General features: G+C 36.1%; 1 protein-coding gene across 14 annotated transcripts in view; it reads right to left on the bottom strand.

Annotated features, from left to right (window-relative positions):
* The window catches only part of CACNA1D (calcium voltage-gated channel subunit alpha1 D), a 157,090-nt gene that overhangs the window by 71,171 nt on the left and 71,480 nt on the right, over nucleotides 1–14,439 (bottom strand). For 12 of the 14 annotated variants that reach the window (XM_039360901.1, XM_039360911.1, XM_039360912.1 and 9 more), the window contains exons 16-25: nucleotides 13,100–13,244; nucleotides 12,398–12,527; nucleotides 9,545–9,604; nucleotides 8,278–8,384; nucleotides 5,957–6,044; nucleotides 5,176–5,283; nucleotides 4,997–5,049; nucleotides 3,634–3,780; nucleotides 2,413–2,614; nucleotides 1,908–2,066 (exon numbers count right to left, since the gene is read on the bottom strand). In XM_039360901.1, coding sequence (XP_039216835.1) covers nucleotides 1,908–2,066; nucleotides 2,413–2,614; nucleotides 3,634–3,780; nucleotides 4,997–5,049; nucleotides 5,176–5,283; nucleotides 5,957–6,044; nucleotides 8,278–8,384; nucleotides 9,545–9,604; nucleotides 12,398–12,527; nucleotides 13,100–13,244 — 1,199 coding nt within the window. The remainder of the gene's footprint in view (nucleotides 1–1,907; nucleotides 2,067–2,412; nucleotides 2,615–3,633; nucleotides 3,781–4,996; nucleotides 5,050–5,175; nucleotides 5,284–5,956; nucleotides 6,045–8,277; nucleotides 8,385–9,544; nucleotides 9,605–12,397; nucleotides 12,528–13,099; nucleotides 13,245–14,439) is intronic. The other 2 variants (XM_039360902.1, XM_039360905.1) reach the window with 1 other exon arrangement.

Raw genomic sequence — 14,439 nt, 5'->3', positions numbered from 1 at the left:
CTTTGGACCATTCTTTCTCAACCCAATTCACCTCACAGGGTTGTTGTTGTAGGGAAAATAGGAGAAGGAAAGTGTATTAGGTACGTTTGCCGTCTTGAGTTATTTATAAAAATAATAAAAGTGGGATTGAATATAAATAATTAAACAAACATATGACGATCACTTATTACCCAGCCACAAATAGCATTTATTTGTTGTTTCTTTCTAAATCTACTGTGAAATAACATACTGACATCAAAGTAAATTATTGTTCCCTATTAGATATTATTTCTCCCAATATTAGGAAATAATTTATTAAGTCAATTATTTATCAACTTTTATTAAGTGGCCCTTCTCTTTATCTTAAAAATATCCCTTTTCTTAAATCCAATTGTTCTTTACCTCCAGCTCCTTAAAAAGATCAATCACTACTGATATTAAATATGATAATCCGATTAAGTTTGCTCTTAAGCAAGATTTGTAAGCAATTCTCAAAAGCTAGCTTAACATTAAATCATGATTTCTTTTAACCAAATCATGTTATTTGTTAAAGAAACCGCAATGCCTGGATTTACATCTTAATTGTTTAAAAATCATGACTACATTTGCAAAAAAGCACCAAACTAAAACAAAATGAATAACATCATGACTTGGCATAGCATGTAAATTCAGGTAAAACCAGTAAAAATGAACTGACTAGCTTTGACCAGAATTAACCTGGAAGGTGAAAATTGGCTGGATTGATACATTGTGCTAAAACGCAATTCCTTTTCATTTTGGCTTGTGGAATAAGCCAGAATGGCTAGCCCTAACCCTAATCCTAACCTTTTTGTACTTGTGTGATAAGATTGCAGACAAGTACAGGTAGTCTTTGACTTACCACCATAATTGTGCCCAAAATTTCTGTTGCCAAGTGAGACAGTTGTTAAGTAAGTTTTGCCCCATTTTGTGACCTTTCTTGCCAGTTGTTCAGTGAATCAGTGCAGTTGTTAAGTTAGTAACATGTTTGTTAAGTAAGTCAGAAGGTTGCAAAAGGGTCACGGGGCCCTAGGACACTGTAACTGTCCTGAGTCAGTTGCCAAGTGTCTGAATTTTGATCATGTGACCATGGGGATGCTGCAATGGCCATAAGTGTGGAAATGATCATAAGTCACATTTTCAATGCTGTTGTAACATTGAGCAGTCACTAAATGAACTGTTATAAGTCAAGGACTACCTGTATGCAAATGTATGAGTTTGGGGTATTGACACTGTGATATTCATTTCAGTACTCGTTCCCCTTGTTGACTGATGGATAGGTTCACAGAACATTTTAACCTCAAAGCAAATACAATGGCTTAGTATGAACTATGAATCCAGACAGTATATCTCACGGTAATGGTTAAGCCTTTGTTCAAGGATTGGTTGAAGGGAAGAAGCACATTAAATGCCTGCTTCAGATAAAGGATTAAATATATGGCATTGCTGTTACATAGGGAAATTTAGATTTTTTTTTTTTTTTTTAAATCCCTTATGAAACAGACTTTCTGAACAATTATAGGAAAGTCTGGAGAATTTGATAACTATTATAAATGTGGCCAAAAGCATGGGTCTCCTCCCTTTTCCAATTTGCTGTGAAACAAACTGAAGCTGATACAAATAAGTGGGGTCCACCACTCTTTATTCCACAGTCCATAGAGCAGACACTGTACTTTTGATATATGACTTAACATATTGTAAATAATAAAACTTGAACTAAAAATAATTTTCTTAAGATTTTAGTAAAAAGAATAGTAATTCCAAAACCACAAATGAAATCCACTGTTGCATGCAAGGGTACTTTTTGCTCCTTTTCTCTGTACCATCTTCCAGCATTCCTAGACAGCATTCCTAAATAAAATGGCCATAACCAATTTCTTAGGTGAAGTGGCACCTTGTTTCATTCCTACCTGCATAGCCAAGCAAAGGGTGTTGAGCATGATGAGGACAAACATGATATATTCAAAGACAGTAGAGTTCACCATATACCAGAATTTGTACTGGTAAGGATTTTTTGGAATGTATCGACGCAGCGGCCGGGCTTTCAAAGCATATTCTACACACTGACGCTGAAAATAGTAGAAATATCAACATCATAAGCAGGAACTGCAATCTTGTCCAGAACTATCTCTCTGTGATTCAATTTTTTATTTCAGAAACAAATCCATTAGTGGACAGCTCCATTATATCAACAATTACATTCCATAACAGAGCCAAAAGGAAAAATCCATTCCAAACATATAGTGGAAAAGTCACCTAGAACTAGATTGTGATTACAATGTGATTGATAAATTCAATGCTTGAAACTGGCTTTTGGATCTGTAGCTCAAAATTTGGTTAGTAATAGCAAGCAAGGAAACATTAGGATTCTGAAGATATTAGATTATAATATTTAAATAGGTGCTGTTTTATTACCTGATTTTTGTCAAGTTCACAATTTTTGTATTCTTGTTCTCCCTGTTCTTGGAATGTGACAATGACAAAGCCAACAAATATGTTCATCATGAAGAAAGCAATAATAATGATGTAGATGATGAAAAAAATAGAGATTTCCACTCTGTAATTGTAGATCGGTCCTACATTCTCTCCATTTGAATCTATAGCTCTATAAAGAAGCCTGCAAATTAAAGACAAATAAACAATAGATTCTAACATGAAAACAGCCATTTCTAATTCTGGTTTCAATATTCAAACGTATATTTTGGAAGGAAGATCCTTTTCTGGTCACGGAACAAGAGGGCAAGATGCCTATCACTAAAGATCCCCTTATACAATTCAAAGCATGTTGAGCAGGGGTGTCAAACTCAATTTCATTGAGGGCCGCATCAGCATTGCGGTTGCCCTTGGGGGGCTGGGTGGGTGTGGCCAGGGTGGGTGCAGCCTACTGGGTGGGTGTGGATGGAGTGGGTGTAGCCTACTGCGTGGGCATGGCCAGCTTTACATCGTTTGCATCAATGGGGGCCTGGGCAGGAGTGGGACAGATCTGAGGGTCTCTGGCAGAAGGGGGTGGGACCAGGGCAAGTGACAAGGCATGGTCCATTTCTTTATTCCTCACAAAGAGTGACACCTCCCCAGCATGCACCCAGGGGGCAGGGCCGACATGGCAGGGGCTGGTTCCTCACTGTTTCTAGACGGCCATGTGGAGCTAAGACTGAATGCATTTCAGCATAAATGGCACAAAATTATACATTGGCTCCTGGCCAGCCTGGTCTAGGCCAAGGCAGCAGGGCCTGCTTCCTCACTGTTTCCAGGATGGCTTCGTGGGCCACGTGAAACCACTTCGTGGGCCACATCCGGCCCCTGGGCCTTGTGTTTGACATGTCTGATGTTGAGTATTAATTTCAAAGGTGAGCTATCATCCTGGTAGCATCAACAATGGAAATATGAAGGACTAGTAAATATTTTTTATCATATTTACAGTCTGTTTAAAATGTAGAAAATGTTCATATCCCCTTCCCCATAAACGGTACAGCACTGTAACATATTGTATCTATAAAATGATACATGTTCATTACATCAAGGCAATAGTATTTCTAAGAGTCACAGTCACAGTCTTCCCCCCCCCCCAAAATTGATCACCTCTGAAAAGGCCAGTCAAAACAAAATAAAATACTCTTTTGTAAATGATACACTTACGCAGGCCAGCCCTCAAAAGTAGAAACAGTAAAAAGAGCCATCATAGCAGTAAGGACATTATCAAAGTTGAAGTCGCTGTTCTGCCATTGTCTCTCTCTCACCATTGGACTGTCCATATCTCCATCTTTATAAACAATAAATATTCCCCTATTGAAATAGTTGAAAAAAAGCAAACAGTCACTAGGGCAACTGACAAATATTTTAAATTTTCCATATTTCTTAAAGTGCACCTATGACAACCTTTTGCATGTTTTAGTAACTCTAATTAATAACAGAAATGGGGAATCTTATAGCCCCCTGAAATTATTCCATTTTTGGTGATATTTCTATTGTATTTATAGCCCAGCTTTATTCCAAGAACACTCATGGACAGCTCTGAAGTAGAACTTAGAATTATAGGGCTGGAAGGGAGTGATGGAGCACCTACAATTCTAGGAGGTAAGCTGTTCCATTGATTAATTGTTCTCCCTTCTAGAATGGATCTCTCTTTAACAAGCTTCCACCTAGTACTTCTTGTCCTGCCTTCTGATGCTTTGGAGTATAAGTCAATCCCCTTTTTATTGTGATAGCCCCTGAAGACTATTATCATGCCCATCCTAATCCTTCTCTTTCATAGGCTAGACATACTGAGCTCATTCAATTGTTCATCATATAATTTAGCCTCCAGACCCTTTACATCTTTGTTGCTCTTCCCTGCACACTTTCCAAGTTCTTTTTTGTATCATGGTGAACAGAGCTGTATACCGTAGTACAAATGTGGACTCACTAAAGAGATATAAAACAGTATTATCACTACCTGTGACCTTACCTCTATCCCTCTGTTGATTAAGCCTAGGACTGCTTTGGCTGTTTTGATAGTTGCTGCACACTGCTGGCTCATCCTCAGGTTACTACTGTTGAGTCAGGAACCACCTATTCTGTATCTATGCATTTGGTTTTTTTCTACCTAAATGCAGGACCTTACTTTTCTGACCACTGAATTGTATTTTGTTGGATAAGGCCCAATGTTGAAGTCTATCAAGATCCTTTTGAATCTTGAGTCTATCTTCCAAAAGCATTAGCAATTCCCTCCAGCTTATCTGCAAACTTGATGAATTGTCCTTCTATCCCCTCATCTACATCACTTATGAAGATGTTGAAGGGCCCAAGATAGACTCTTGGGATATTGCACCTTCCCTTCACATAGATGTAGTTCCATTGAAGATATTCAATTACCTCTGGCGTCTACTAAGTACTTGAAGCTCTATATTTCATCAAAAGTCTGATACCTTAGGAACTATATTGCTTCTCAGCAACATTTGGAGACCCCAAAGCTTCCCATTTCTTTGTTATCTAAAAAATGCAGATAGGAAAATGTTTTTACCGACAGTCCACGGGATTTTGCTTTGCTTCATCTGTGCATCGATAGAATTTCCCCTGTGCATAAAAAAGCATACCAATTGAATCTAGAGCACCATTCCTATTTCAAAAATCTCTATAGAACTTGAACAAGCCTCATGAAGAGGTTTTACTATGCTCTGGATATTTTTTCCTTGTTCTTACCTTAAAGAGCTGGACACCAATACATGCAAACATGAACTGGAGTAGAGTTGTAACAATCATGATATTACCGATAGTTCGAATGGCAACAAAGACACATTGAACAACATGCTGTAGAGAAAGAAAGAGAAAGAGAGAGAGAGAGAGAGAGAATAAAAGATTTAATTTCACATTTTAAATTTTACATTATTTCTATACTCAGAATAGGGACACAATATTCCACAAAATTCATTCTCACCATAAGGCAGTCATAAATAGCATATAAAGAAGCTAATCATGAAATATCAAATATGTCTAAAACAAGTTCTATTGAACTATAGCTCAACGATGCTAATTCCCAAGAAATATGATTGGGACCTCAAACTTTCATTGGTACAGTCTATGAAAGAAAGGTTTTCATTCCTGGGTAGTGTCAAAATTAACATTTATTTTAGATAAACTACGATCAAGATTAAAGATCAAAGAATAAGATGAGGTGATGGGTATACAACCAACCACCATTGGAATTTAGAAATGAAGAAATCCAGACTATAGACGAAACACAGGAATAGATCACAAAGCCTGTTGGTTAAAAGTATTTGGAAAAGAGAAAGGCATCATTCAAACACCATTGAGAAATATGGATTTCAAAATAATACAGATAGAATGCTGGATTTATTTGAGCTAAAAGTCCCCAAGGCATTTTTAAGGTAACCTCTATCGAGGCAATTGACATATTAAAGTATTATTATGATTTTGTTTATAAACAGAATATACACTTTTCAAAGAGAATTCAGATAAAAACCTTAAGTCCTTTTGCTCTGTTAATAGCCCTTAATGGTCGTAAGACTCTTAAAACTCTTAGAATCTTCACAACTGATATGGCACTTGATCTAGACGAAAAGTAAAACAAACATTAGCTTGACATGACTTAATGCTACTCAATTAATATTATAAAGTTATGTAATACTTATGCATGCAGCAGCCCATTAATTCTGAAATTTGTTTCCAGGAAAAAAATTAACACTGTTGGTTTTTTTTTTTCCTTGTTGTTCTACATCTCTCTGATACAAAAGAATTTCTTGGAATGCCTCAGCAAGCCATTCCTTAATCCTTCTAAAACTTGTTTAATGAATTTAATACTGTACTAGTAAACAAACAGACTAAAATAAGATATATGGCAGTAAACAACTTGTCCATCCAGGTTTTTAATAGCTACACAATTTGTTTTTCCCTCTAGACCAGGGGTATCAAACTGCCAGCCCGCGGGCCGGAGCGTCACATGGAAGCCATGCCCACCCCATTGCTGGCAATGGCAAAATCGGCCTGATACGTTGCACGACGTCACGTGACATCGCGAGTTTGACATGCCTGCTCTAGACTTAAAAAAACAAAACAAAAAACTTTCTCCATTTTTTGCAGGTGTCTTATTTGTTTATGCAATGTATGTAGAATATACGGTAATAAATACATTTTTATCTCTTAGTCTACATATTAGAGATGACTTACAGTAAGAATAAAAATCACAACAATACCAGTAGTCCTCAATTTAATGACCACAATTATACCCAAAATTCCTGTTGCTATGCAAGACAGTTGTTAGGGGAGCTTTGCCCCATTTTATGACCTTAGTTGTTAAGTGAATCACTGCAGTTGTTAAATTAATAACACGGTTGTTAAGTGAACCTTGCTTCCCCACTGACTGCTTGTCAGAAGGTCGCAAAAGGTAATCACATGGCCCTGAGACGTGGTAGCCATCATAAATATTAACCAGTTGCCAAGCGTCTGCATGTTGATCATGTGGCCACATAGGCATGCTGTAACCATCACAAATAAGAAAAATAGTCATAAGTCACTTTTTTCAGTGTTGTTGTAATTTTGAACGGTCACTAAACAAACTGTTGTAAGCTGAGAACTACCTATTAATCCTCTTTTTGAGAACTGTAATCACCCTCTTATTTGTTTCTCCAAGGAGTTCCACAATAAAAGTATAATTAAAATGTTAATAATAAATATAACCCCTAAATGACAAAACATTTTGAAATAAAATATAGGCAATATCCAGTAGAGTTGAATAAATGTGATCAAAACGGAAAACCTATATAACAGTGATTTAATCAGCCTAAGCATCATATGCTATCATGGGAGGGTGATAAAAAGTACACAGAAGCTTAGTTAACCCATCCTTACTTTCAAAATACCACAAACATATTTGCATTACAACTGAACATTGATTGCCCTAGTGGCATCCCAGCCAAAATCTGTTCCTGCTGATCAGTTCTATCCTTACCATTGTGAAGGAATACTGGGAGCATTCCTTGAAATTATTATTGAAATTATTATTGGAAAGTCTGGCTTAACTAAAACCATCCTGGGTGGTAGACATTAGGATCTAGTATCTATAGGCCCATGGATTTATGACCACATAAAACACAATATTGAAATTTGAAATATCAAATGGGGAAATAGTAAAGAACATGAATTAATAAACAACAGAGTATTAATCTTGTGAACTCTAAAGCTTCCTCTTTCCATTATGTATTCAAAATGGACAGTGATTAATATTTATAGGTTGTTTTTATGTAAGGGTGTAGGTTTATACATATGTTGTATATCGCATGTTTAAATGTGTGATATGTATGTGTACACTTTGACAGCAAGCAATTAATTTTCATTTTTAATGTGGGCCAATGTGCCCATGGTAAAAAAAATGACAATAAAAGATTATCTTATCTTATCTTACCAATATTAAAGAAAAAACATGTTTTCTGCTTGTGATACTAAGATTAGGGAAACGATGTAACAGGAGTTAATGAAAGTGATGAATACATGCATGAAATTGAAGATGTAGGTTTGATTATAGAAAGATAGGCTAAAACATTTCTCAGAAAATCTGGACTCATATAGATTGTAAGAATTTGTAAGTTATTGAAATAGAACTCTAGGTATCGCAAAATACCTATGACTCTTTCTCAAGGGAAAGGGATTACAATTTGTTAGTCATCAAAGTTGATATAGGATGCCAAGCCTACAAGATATGACCATTTCCGTACGATGGGGAAATAGTATTGTTTTATATTCAAGTCATAAATGAATACAGTAAAAGACAAAATGAGCAATACTTACTGAATGCCAAATGACACAAGGGAAACACCTACTACCAACAAGTCTAGCAAGTTAAAATAATTCCGGCAGAAAGACCCTTTATGAAGGAAGGCTCCAAATACAGTTAGCTGAAAACATAATAGTCCCAGTTTGAATCATTTATAGGTTGTTTACAAGATGTCTGTAGAGAATGAATGTTGCTTTCTATATCACTCAGAATGCAAAGAAAAAGGAGCTCTCTCTGTTAAGATTAAAAATCTTGATCTAATACTACATCACAGCATTTTTAAACATCAATCAATTAGTAAATAAAATAAAATACCAACATCCCACGAAAAATCATGGTTTGCTATCAATAGCTTTCATGCTTACATAATGTACTTGCCAAACATTTTAGTTTTAGTCCAAAGGTGCTTTTTCAAGAGGCAACTGGACTTTCTTGTTTTTCTTTGAAGAAGCTTCTTGGATGAGAAGTGAAACATCTTCAAGGAAAAACAAAGAAAGTCCAGTTGCCTCTTGAAAAAGCATCTTTGGGACAACCATGACTTGGATGACCGAGAATCTCCATTGACATTTTAGTTTTAGGTTTTTACATAGCACAGCTTTCTTAGAAGAGGGTTACACAAATTGTATTTCATCTCAGAAAATGCTTATAGTTTTTAATAAGTAATAATTTTAATAGGAGAGAAAACTATATATATCATGAAAATATATCATGAATAATCATATAATAACTATTTTTTTTCTTTTGGTCTTATCCACTTTTTTGCGGAGCTGTGCCTCAAAGACCAAATGTACCCTTTGGCTGCAAAAAGGTTGTACACTTCTGTACTAAAATATGGAAAAAACACTATTATATTTTTCAAGAACATAGTGATATATGTTCTTGCAAAGCATAACTGCTTTGCAAGAACATAATAATATACTATCTTAGCTCTATGCAAATCTATTTCACAAAAAGTAATGAAAAATAACACGTTCCTCCTCTGAAAATTTACATTCTTTTATGATCTTTCCTTTTTTAAAAAAAAAAGAGAGAGAAAAATCCATCACAGAGAGATATGTTTTCCTTCTGACAGATTTAAAAAGCAAAAGGGTTAAAATAAACTGCAAATTAATGTGATGATAAAAAGAAGCTTCTACATGCACCCAAAGATTTGAAAACTATATTAAAACTTTAATAAAAAGTATCCTATCTCCATAAGTATATGGAAGGTAAAGAAAAAGTAGCAGACATTATTGCTAAAGTTGTGTTTGAATTAACAAGGATCAGTGAACAATTAATTACCTTTAACAGGATTTCCACTGTAAAGATGGCTGTGAAAGCATAGTCAAAGTAACCCAGTATCTGCAAGGCATAACATGCCACAGTGAGACATTTATTTACAAGGGTTCGTGTTAGAATTTACAATTTTGGATACATATTCATATATACTGTACATTCTAGAAATATTTAACACAGTCTTCTTATGGGAATTTTCTAACTTTCAAGTCTACTATATACCTGGGATTTCCTTATGGTGTCCAAATTGGTGTCCAACTTCCAAATGCCAACCAAAATCAAATCTATTTGTTTTTTTTTTTTTTTTGAAAGACCAGCCACATTCACATACACAAAATCATGAAGAAAGCTACTTTTATCGCCTAGGACCAAAATTTATACAACTACATATATGATTACTTGTAATAAAATTATATAATTTCACATGGATGGAATTATTTTAATTATTTCAATGTTGATTACACTGAGGATCCTTTCCATTCTCCTTGGTACGTATATCTAGAATTGCTATGGTGACTTTTTTTTAACAAAACTGTTTCTGAAATAATGGCACTGGAGAGATCTTATCATTTGTGAGTATGCTTAAAGTGAAAGCGGGTAACTGTATAAAAAGTAACATTGCCAAAGAATTATTAAATGATTTTAAGAAACTGGAGAAATAAGCACCTTAAGTTATTACTTAAGGCAGAGTGGCGGCTTGCGGGCCGGATGCATCATGTGCAGGCCACACCCACCCCGGCTCCACAAAGGCAAAAAACATCACGATATGTCACAATATGTCATGTGATGTGATCAAGTTTGACACCCATGACTTAAGGTAATAAAATCTCCCTTAAGTTGAATTCAGATCTGTTGAATACATAGATACATCCATGCTATTTTCTGGGCAGATGTAGTTTGTTATGATATTTTGTAAGTTCCTAGCCTAGTACATACAGTAGTCCAAGAACTAAGGTAGTTGACTGTTTTCAATATTCCATAAATGCTTATTCTACAAATATAGAAAAAAGAAACTTTATCCATGTAAATTTCTTGTTTCTGTTTTTATGTAGAAACAATCATTGAAACAATACAGAGGAGTCTCAGTAAATCTAAATGTAATTTGAAACACACACACACATACACACACAATTATAACAACAACAACAGCAACAATAATAATAACAATGTTGGAAGGGACCTTGGAGGTCTTCTAGTCCAACCCCTTGCTCAGGCAGGAAACCCTATACCATTTCAGACAAATGGTTGTCCTGTCTCTTCCCAAAAACTTTCTGGAGGCAGGTTGTTCCACTGATTGATTGTTCTGTCAGGAAATTTCTCTTTAGTTCTAGGTTGCTTCTCTCCTTGATAAGTTTCCATCCATTGCTTCTTGTCTTGCTTTCAGGTGTTTGGAGAATAGCCTGACTCCCTCTTCTTTGTGGCAACCTCTGAGATATTGGAAGACTGTTTTCATGTCCCCCCTCATCCTTCTCTTCATTAAACTAGACATACCCAATTCCAGCAACCGTTCCTTATATGTTTTATCCTGCAGTCCCCTAATCATCTTTGTTGCTCTTCTCTGCACTCTAGTTTCTAGAGTCTCAACATCTTTTTTACATCGTGGTGACCAAAACTGGTTGTATACACACACACACACACACACACACACACACACACACACACACACACATCAGAGTTAGGAGAAGCAGGTGCACTCTGCTTTGAGATACTCAGCATTGCAGAAACAATATACCCCACTTCAGTGTTTGTATTAGAAACATTGAGCTGGAGTTCATCTTCCCTGACAGGCCAATTGGTTTCCAGAAGAGAGTTTCTTGTTATTACAGAGAGCGTAATATTGGTGAGATATGGAATTCTTGGTGTTCTGGGAGATTGGTTGTCTGTTTGCAGATATTTCCTTACCCAACTAGGTAACATCTTCATACTGAAGATGTTCACAGGTGATGGTTTCTAGTTGGTAATGAAACATCAGCAAGCAAACAACTAGGCTCAGAGAGCACCAAGAAGTCCCCAGTTCAACCCTGAACTCCAGATATTCTCTTCTGTTGAAACTGGGGGTTACCAGTCATCCAAATATTATTAATTCCAAGGATAAATCTAAAGACAGCACCCATGTGAATGCACAGAGGGAGGCCCATTTGAAATTTATAGTCTGAAAAGGTAGCACTGAAACAGGTGAAGCAACTATCAAGTGATCCAGGCTCATAACATTTCTAGAAAATTTTATACTGGTGGCAGATTAGTTAAGGCCAAGAAGGCATAGCTAATTCACAAAAGATAGACAGGCTATATATTGGATGAGATCAACACAGACTGCTCTTTAGAAGGCCAGATCCTGAAGTTGAAACTCAAGTACTTTGGCCACCTAATGAGAAGGAAGGACTCACTGGAGAAGAGCCTAATGCTGGGAAAGATTGAGGGCAATAGAAGAACGGGACGACAGAGAATGAGGTGCCTGGATGGAGTCACTGAAGCAGTAGGCGTGAGCTTAAATGGACTCCGGAAGATGGTAGAGGACAGGAAGGCCTGGAGGAACGTTGTCCATGGGGTTGTGATGTGTCAGACACGACTTTACAACTAACAACAACAATATATTGGATTATATTTGTGCCATCATACTGTGGGAAACTGAAGGGATATTAATTTAAGTAAAATAAAATTACATTTCTGGAAATTTCAAGCAGTTGACATTTCCTTGCCAAAAAAATAGCCAGGGCTGAACCTGCGTAACTCACAGGATGAACTAAGTTCAGCTAGATGGTGCCATCTCCTGAGATATTCATGGACTAGTCTGTTTTGAAAGACACATTTTAAGAAGATCATACATGCAGACTGTTTGTAAAATCCAATTTTTCTTACATTATTTCGAAAAGAATGACTGCGAATAGGGTCTTCAGCTGCAAGGGAAGCACTGCTGAGCATGATGAAGACAAGAATGAGGTTGGTAAAAATATGGTGATTGATTAATCTATGACAACCCACTCGAATCCTGAAGAACAAGAAAAGAAAATGGACTATTATGTTACGACTGGCAGGTTAATTACTCTTAAAATACTCACAAAGGCAAAAAATGCTCATCTGAATATCACTAAACTAGAAATCGGTTACTTTATTAACTGAGTTGATAATTCAGCAAAACTATAGATGTAATAGAATGCATACAGTATGTTCTATTTTAAAGCTATTATGCGTTGGATAATATTAAAGCACAATTTGCAGCATACTCTGTTTTAGGGGTCTGTAACCTTGACAACTTTAAGACTTGTGGACTCAGCTCCCAGAATTCCTCAGCCAGCTATGCTTAAAGTCTTAAAGTTGTCAAGGTTGCAGACCGCCTGCTCTATTTAAAGTGCCCTCTTTAGACAATGCATCATTTGGCACAAATGTTTCACAATCCTGGTAGGAGTTTGATTTGAAAACAAATTCCATGTTAAAAAAAATTAATTATACATTCAATCTTGTGCTAGATAAAACAGCAGAAGCTTTAGTTGTTAGGTGTCCCTATTGTTTTATTTGCAAAAAAAAACAATTTCCAGGGATATGCTTTAAAAGATTATTTACGGGTTTGTATTGCTGAAAATAAAGAAGGAGCTGCCTTCAGGAATTGGTGTCATCTTCTCCTTCATATTAAGCTCAGATATCCTTCGGGGCCGGGGACCTGCAGGTACTTCAGGCTCTTCTTCTTCCTCTTCTTCTTCTTCACCTACTTTATAGTGAAACATTATTTAATTTACAAAGTAAATTAAAACAATTCTGAGCAAAGCCCACGTGCAAAATAGCCAGCAAGATATATATGTAAACGTTAAATAACAGGACATTTCTGGAATTTCTGAACAGTACGATTACATTGTCATGTGGAATCAGCTATAGTTTCTGGCTGACAGCAGTGCTTTTAGGCTACCTGCTCCCTTCTTGTTCTGAGTTTAAAATTAGTTAATTCTTTATTATAGTCACTGGCCAGGATTCTACAAGTTAACCAAGAAATTAAATAGTTTCTATTTCAAGATGAAAAAACAAACATAAAATTCCACCTATATCATCAAAGTCTTGGAAACAATGTATTAAAAAAAAAAAATCGGGGAAATTGAGTCATATTGATCTGCCAGGAGTAGCCGTACCTGAAATCAATCAGAACTGATTGGGAACTTTACCAAATATGGTATTAAGAAACAGAAGCGCAAGATAATAGATTCCATAAGGCAATATCTTAGCTCAGGGGTCTTCAAACTTGGCCCTTTTATGACTTCAACTCCCAGAATTCCTCAGCCAGCGTGCTATCTTAGCTCATTAGAAACTTGTATATTTGCCCTTAAAATAATATTAGCACTCTTTGGAATTTAGGAATGAGAATTTATTTAAATATCTTGCTAGTCTGAATGGCAATTTTCAATCTACGGTATTCATTGGTAAACCCATTAAGCTGTAAAAAAGTGATATAATGCCTCCTAACCATTGGTAAATCCTCTGTAGATGCCACTGCAACTCTAGCCCTTATATTAAAATTTTCTTCCTTTAATAAAGGCTAGAAAAAGTGCCAGATATATACATTAACCATTTGGCGTTTTGTTTCTGATTCCAACAAGAAGAAGGTTCTTGCTATGGGGAAGACGTTATTTCAGGCACAACGTCGACGGTGTTTGTGTCTGTATATTTTTTATACAATTTAAAGGTATGCAGAAGATACTAAATTGATTATAAAGATTATGTAAACCAAGGATTATTAGTGCTAGAATATCTTCAGACCCTTTTTCATTTTGCCACCCCTCAAAAAGGCTTTTTTAAAAGTCAGGGGACTCTTCAGAATAGTATGGGGCCATAATGGAGGAGGGAAATAATTGCCCCATTCAAATGGACACTGTTTGCACTTCACAGAATGAAAATGCATAGCCTCTGGATGTTTA

Source organism: Crotalus tigris, unplaced genomic scaffold (assembly GCF_016545835.1).
Source record: "Crotalus tigris isolate CLP2741 ecotype Arizona unplaced genomic scaffold, ASM1654583v1 scf7180000019181.594810, whole genome shotgun sequence".
NCBI classification, from domain to species: Eukaryota; Metazoa; Chordata; class Lepidosauria; order Squamata; family Viperidae; genus Crotalus; species Crotalus tigris.
Note: the sequence above shows the minus strand (reverse complement) of the source record. Positions and strands in the feature narration are given on the sequence as shown.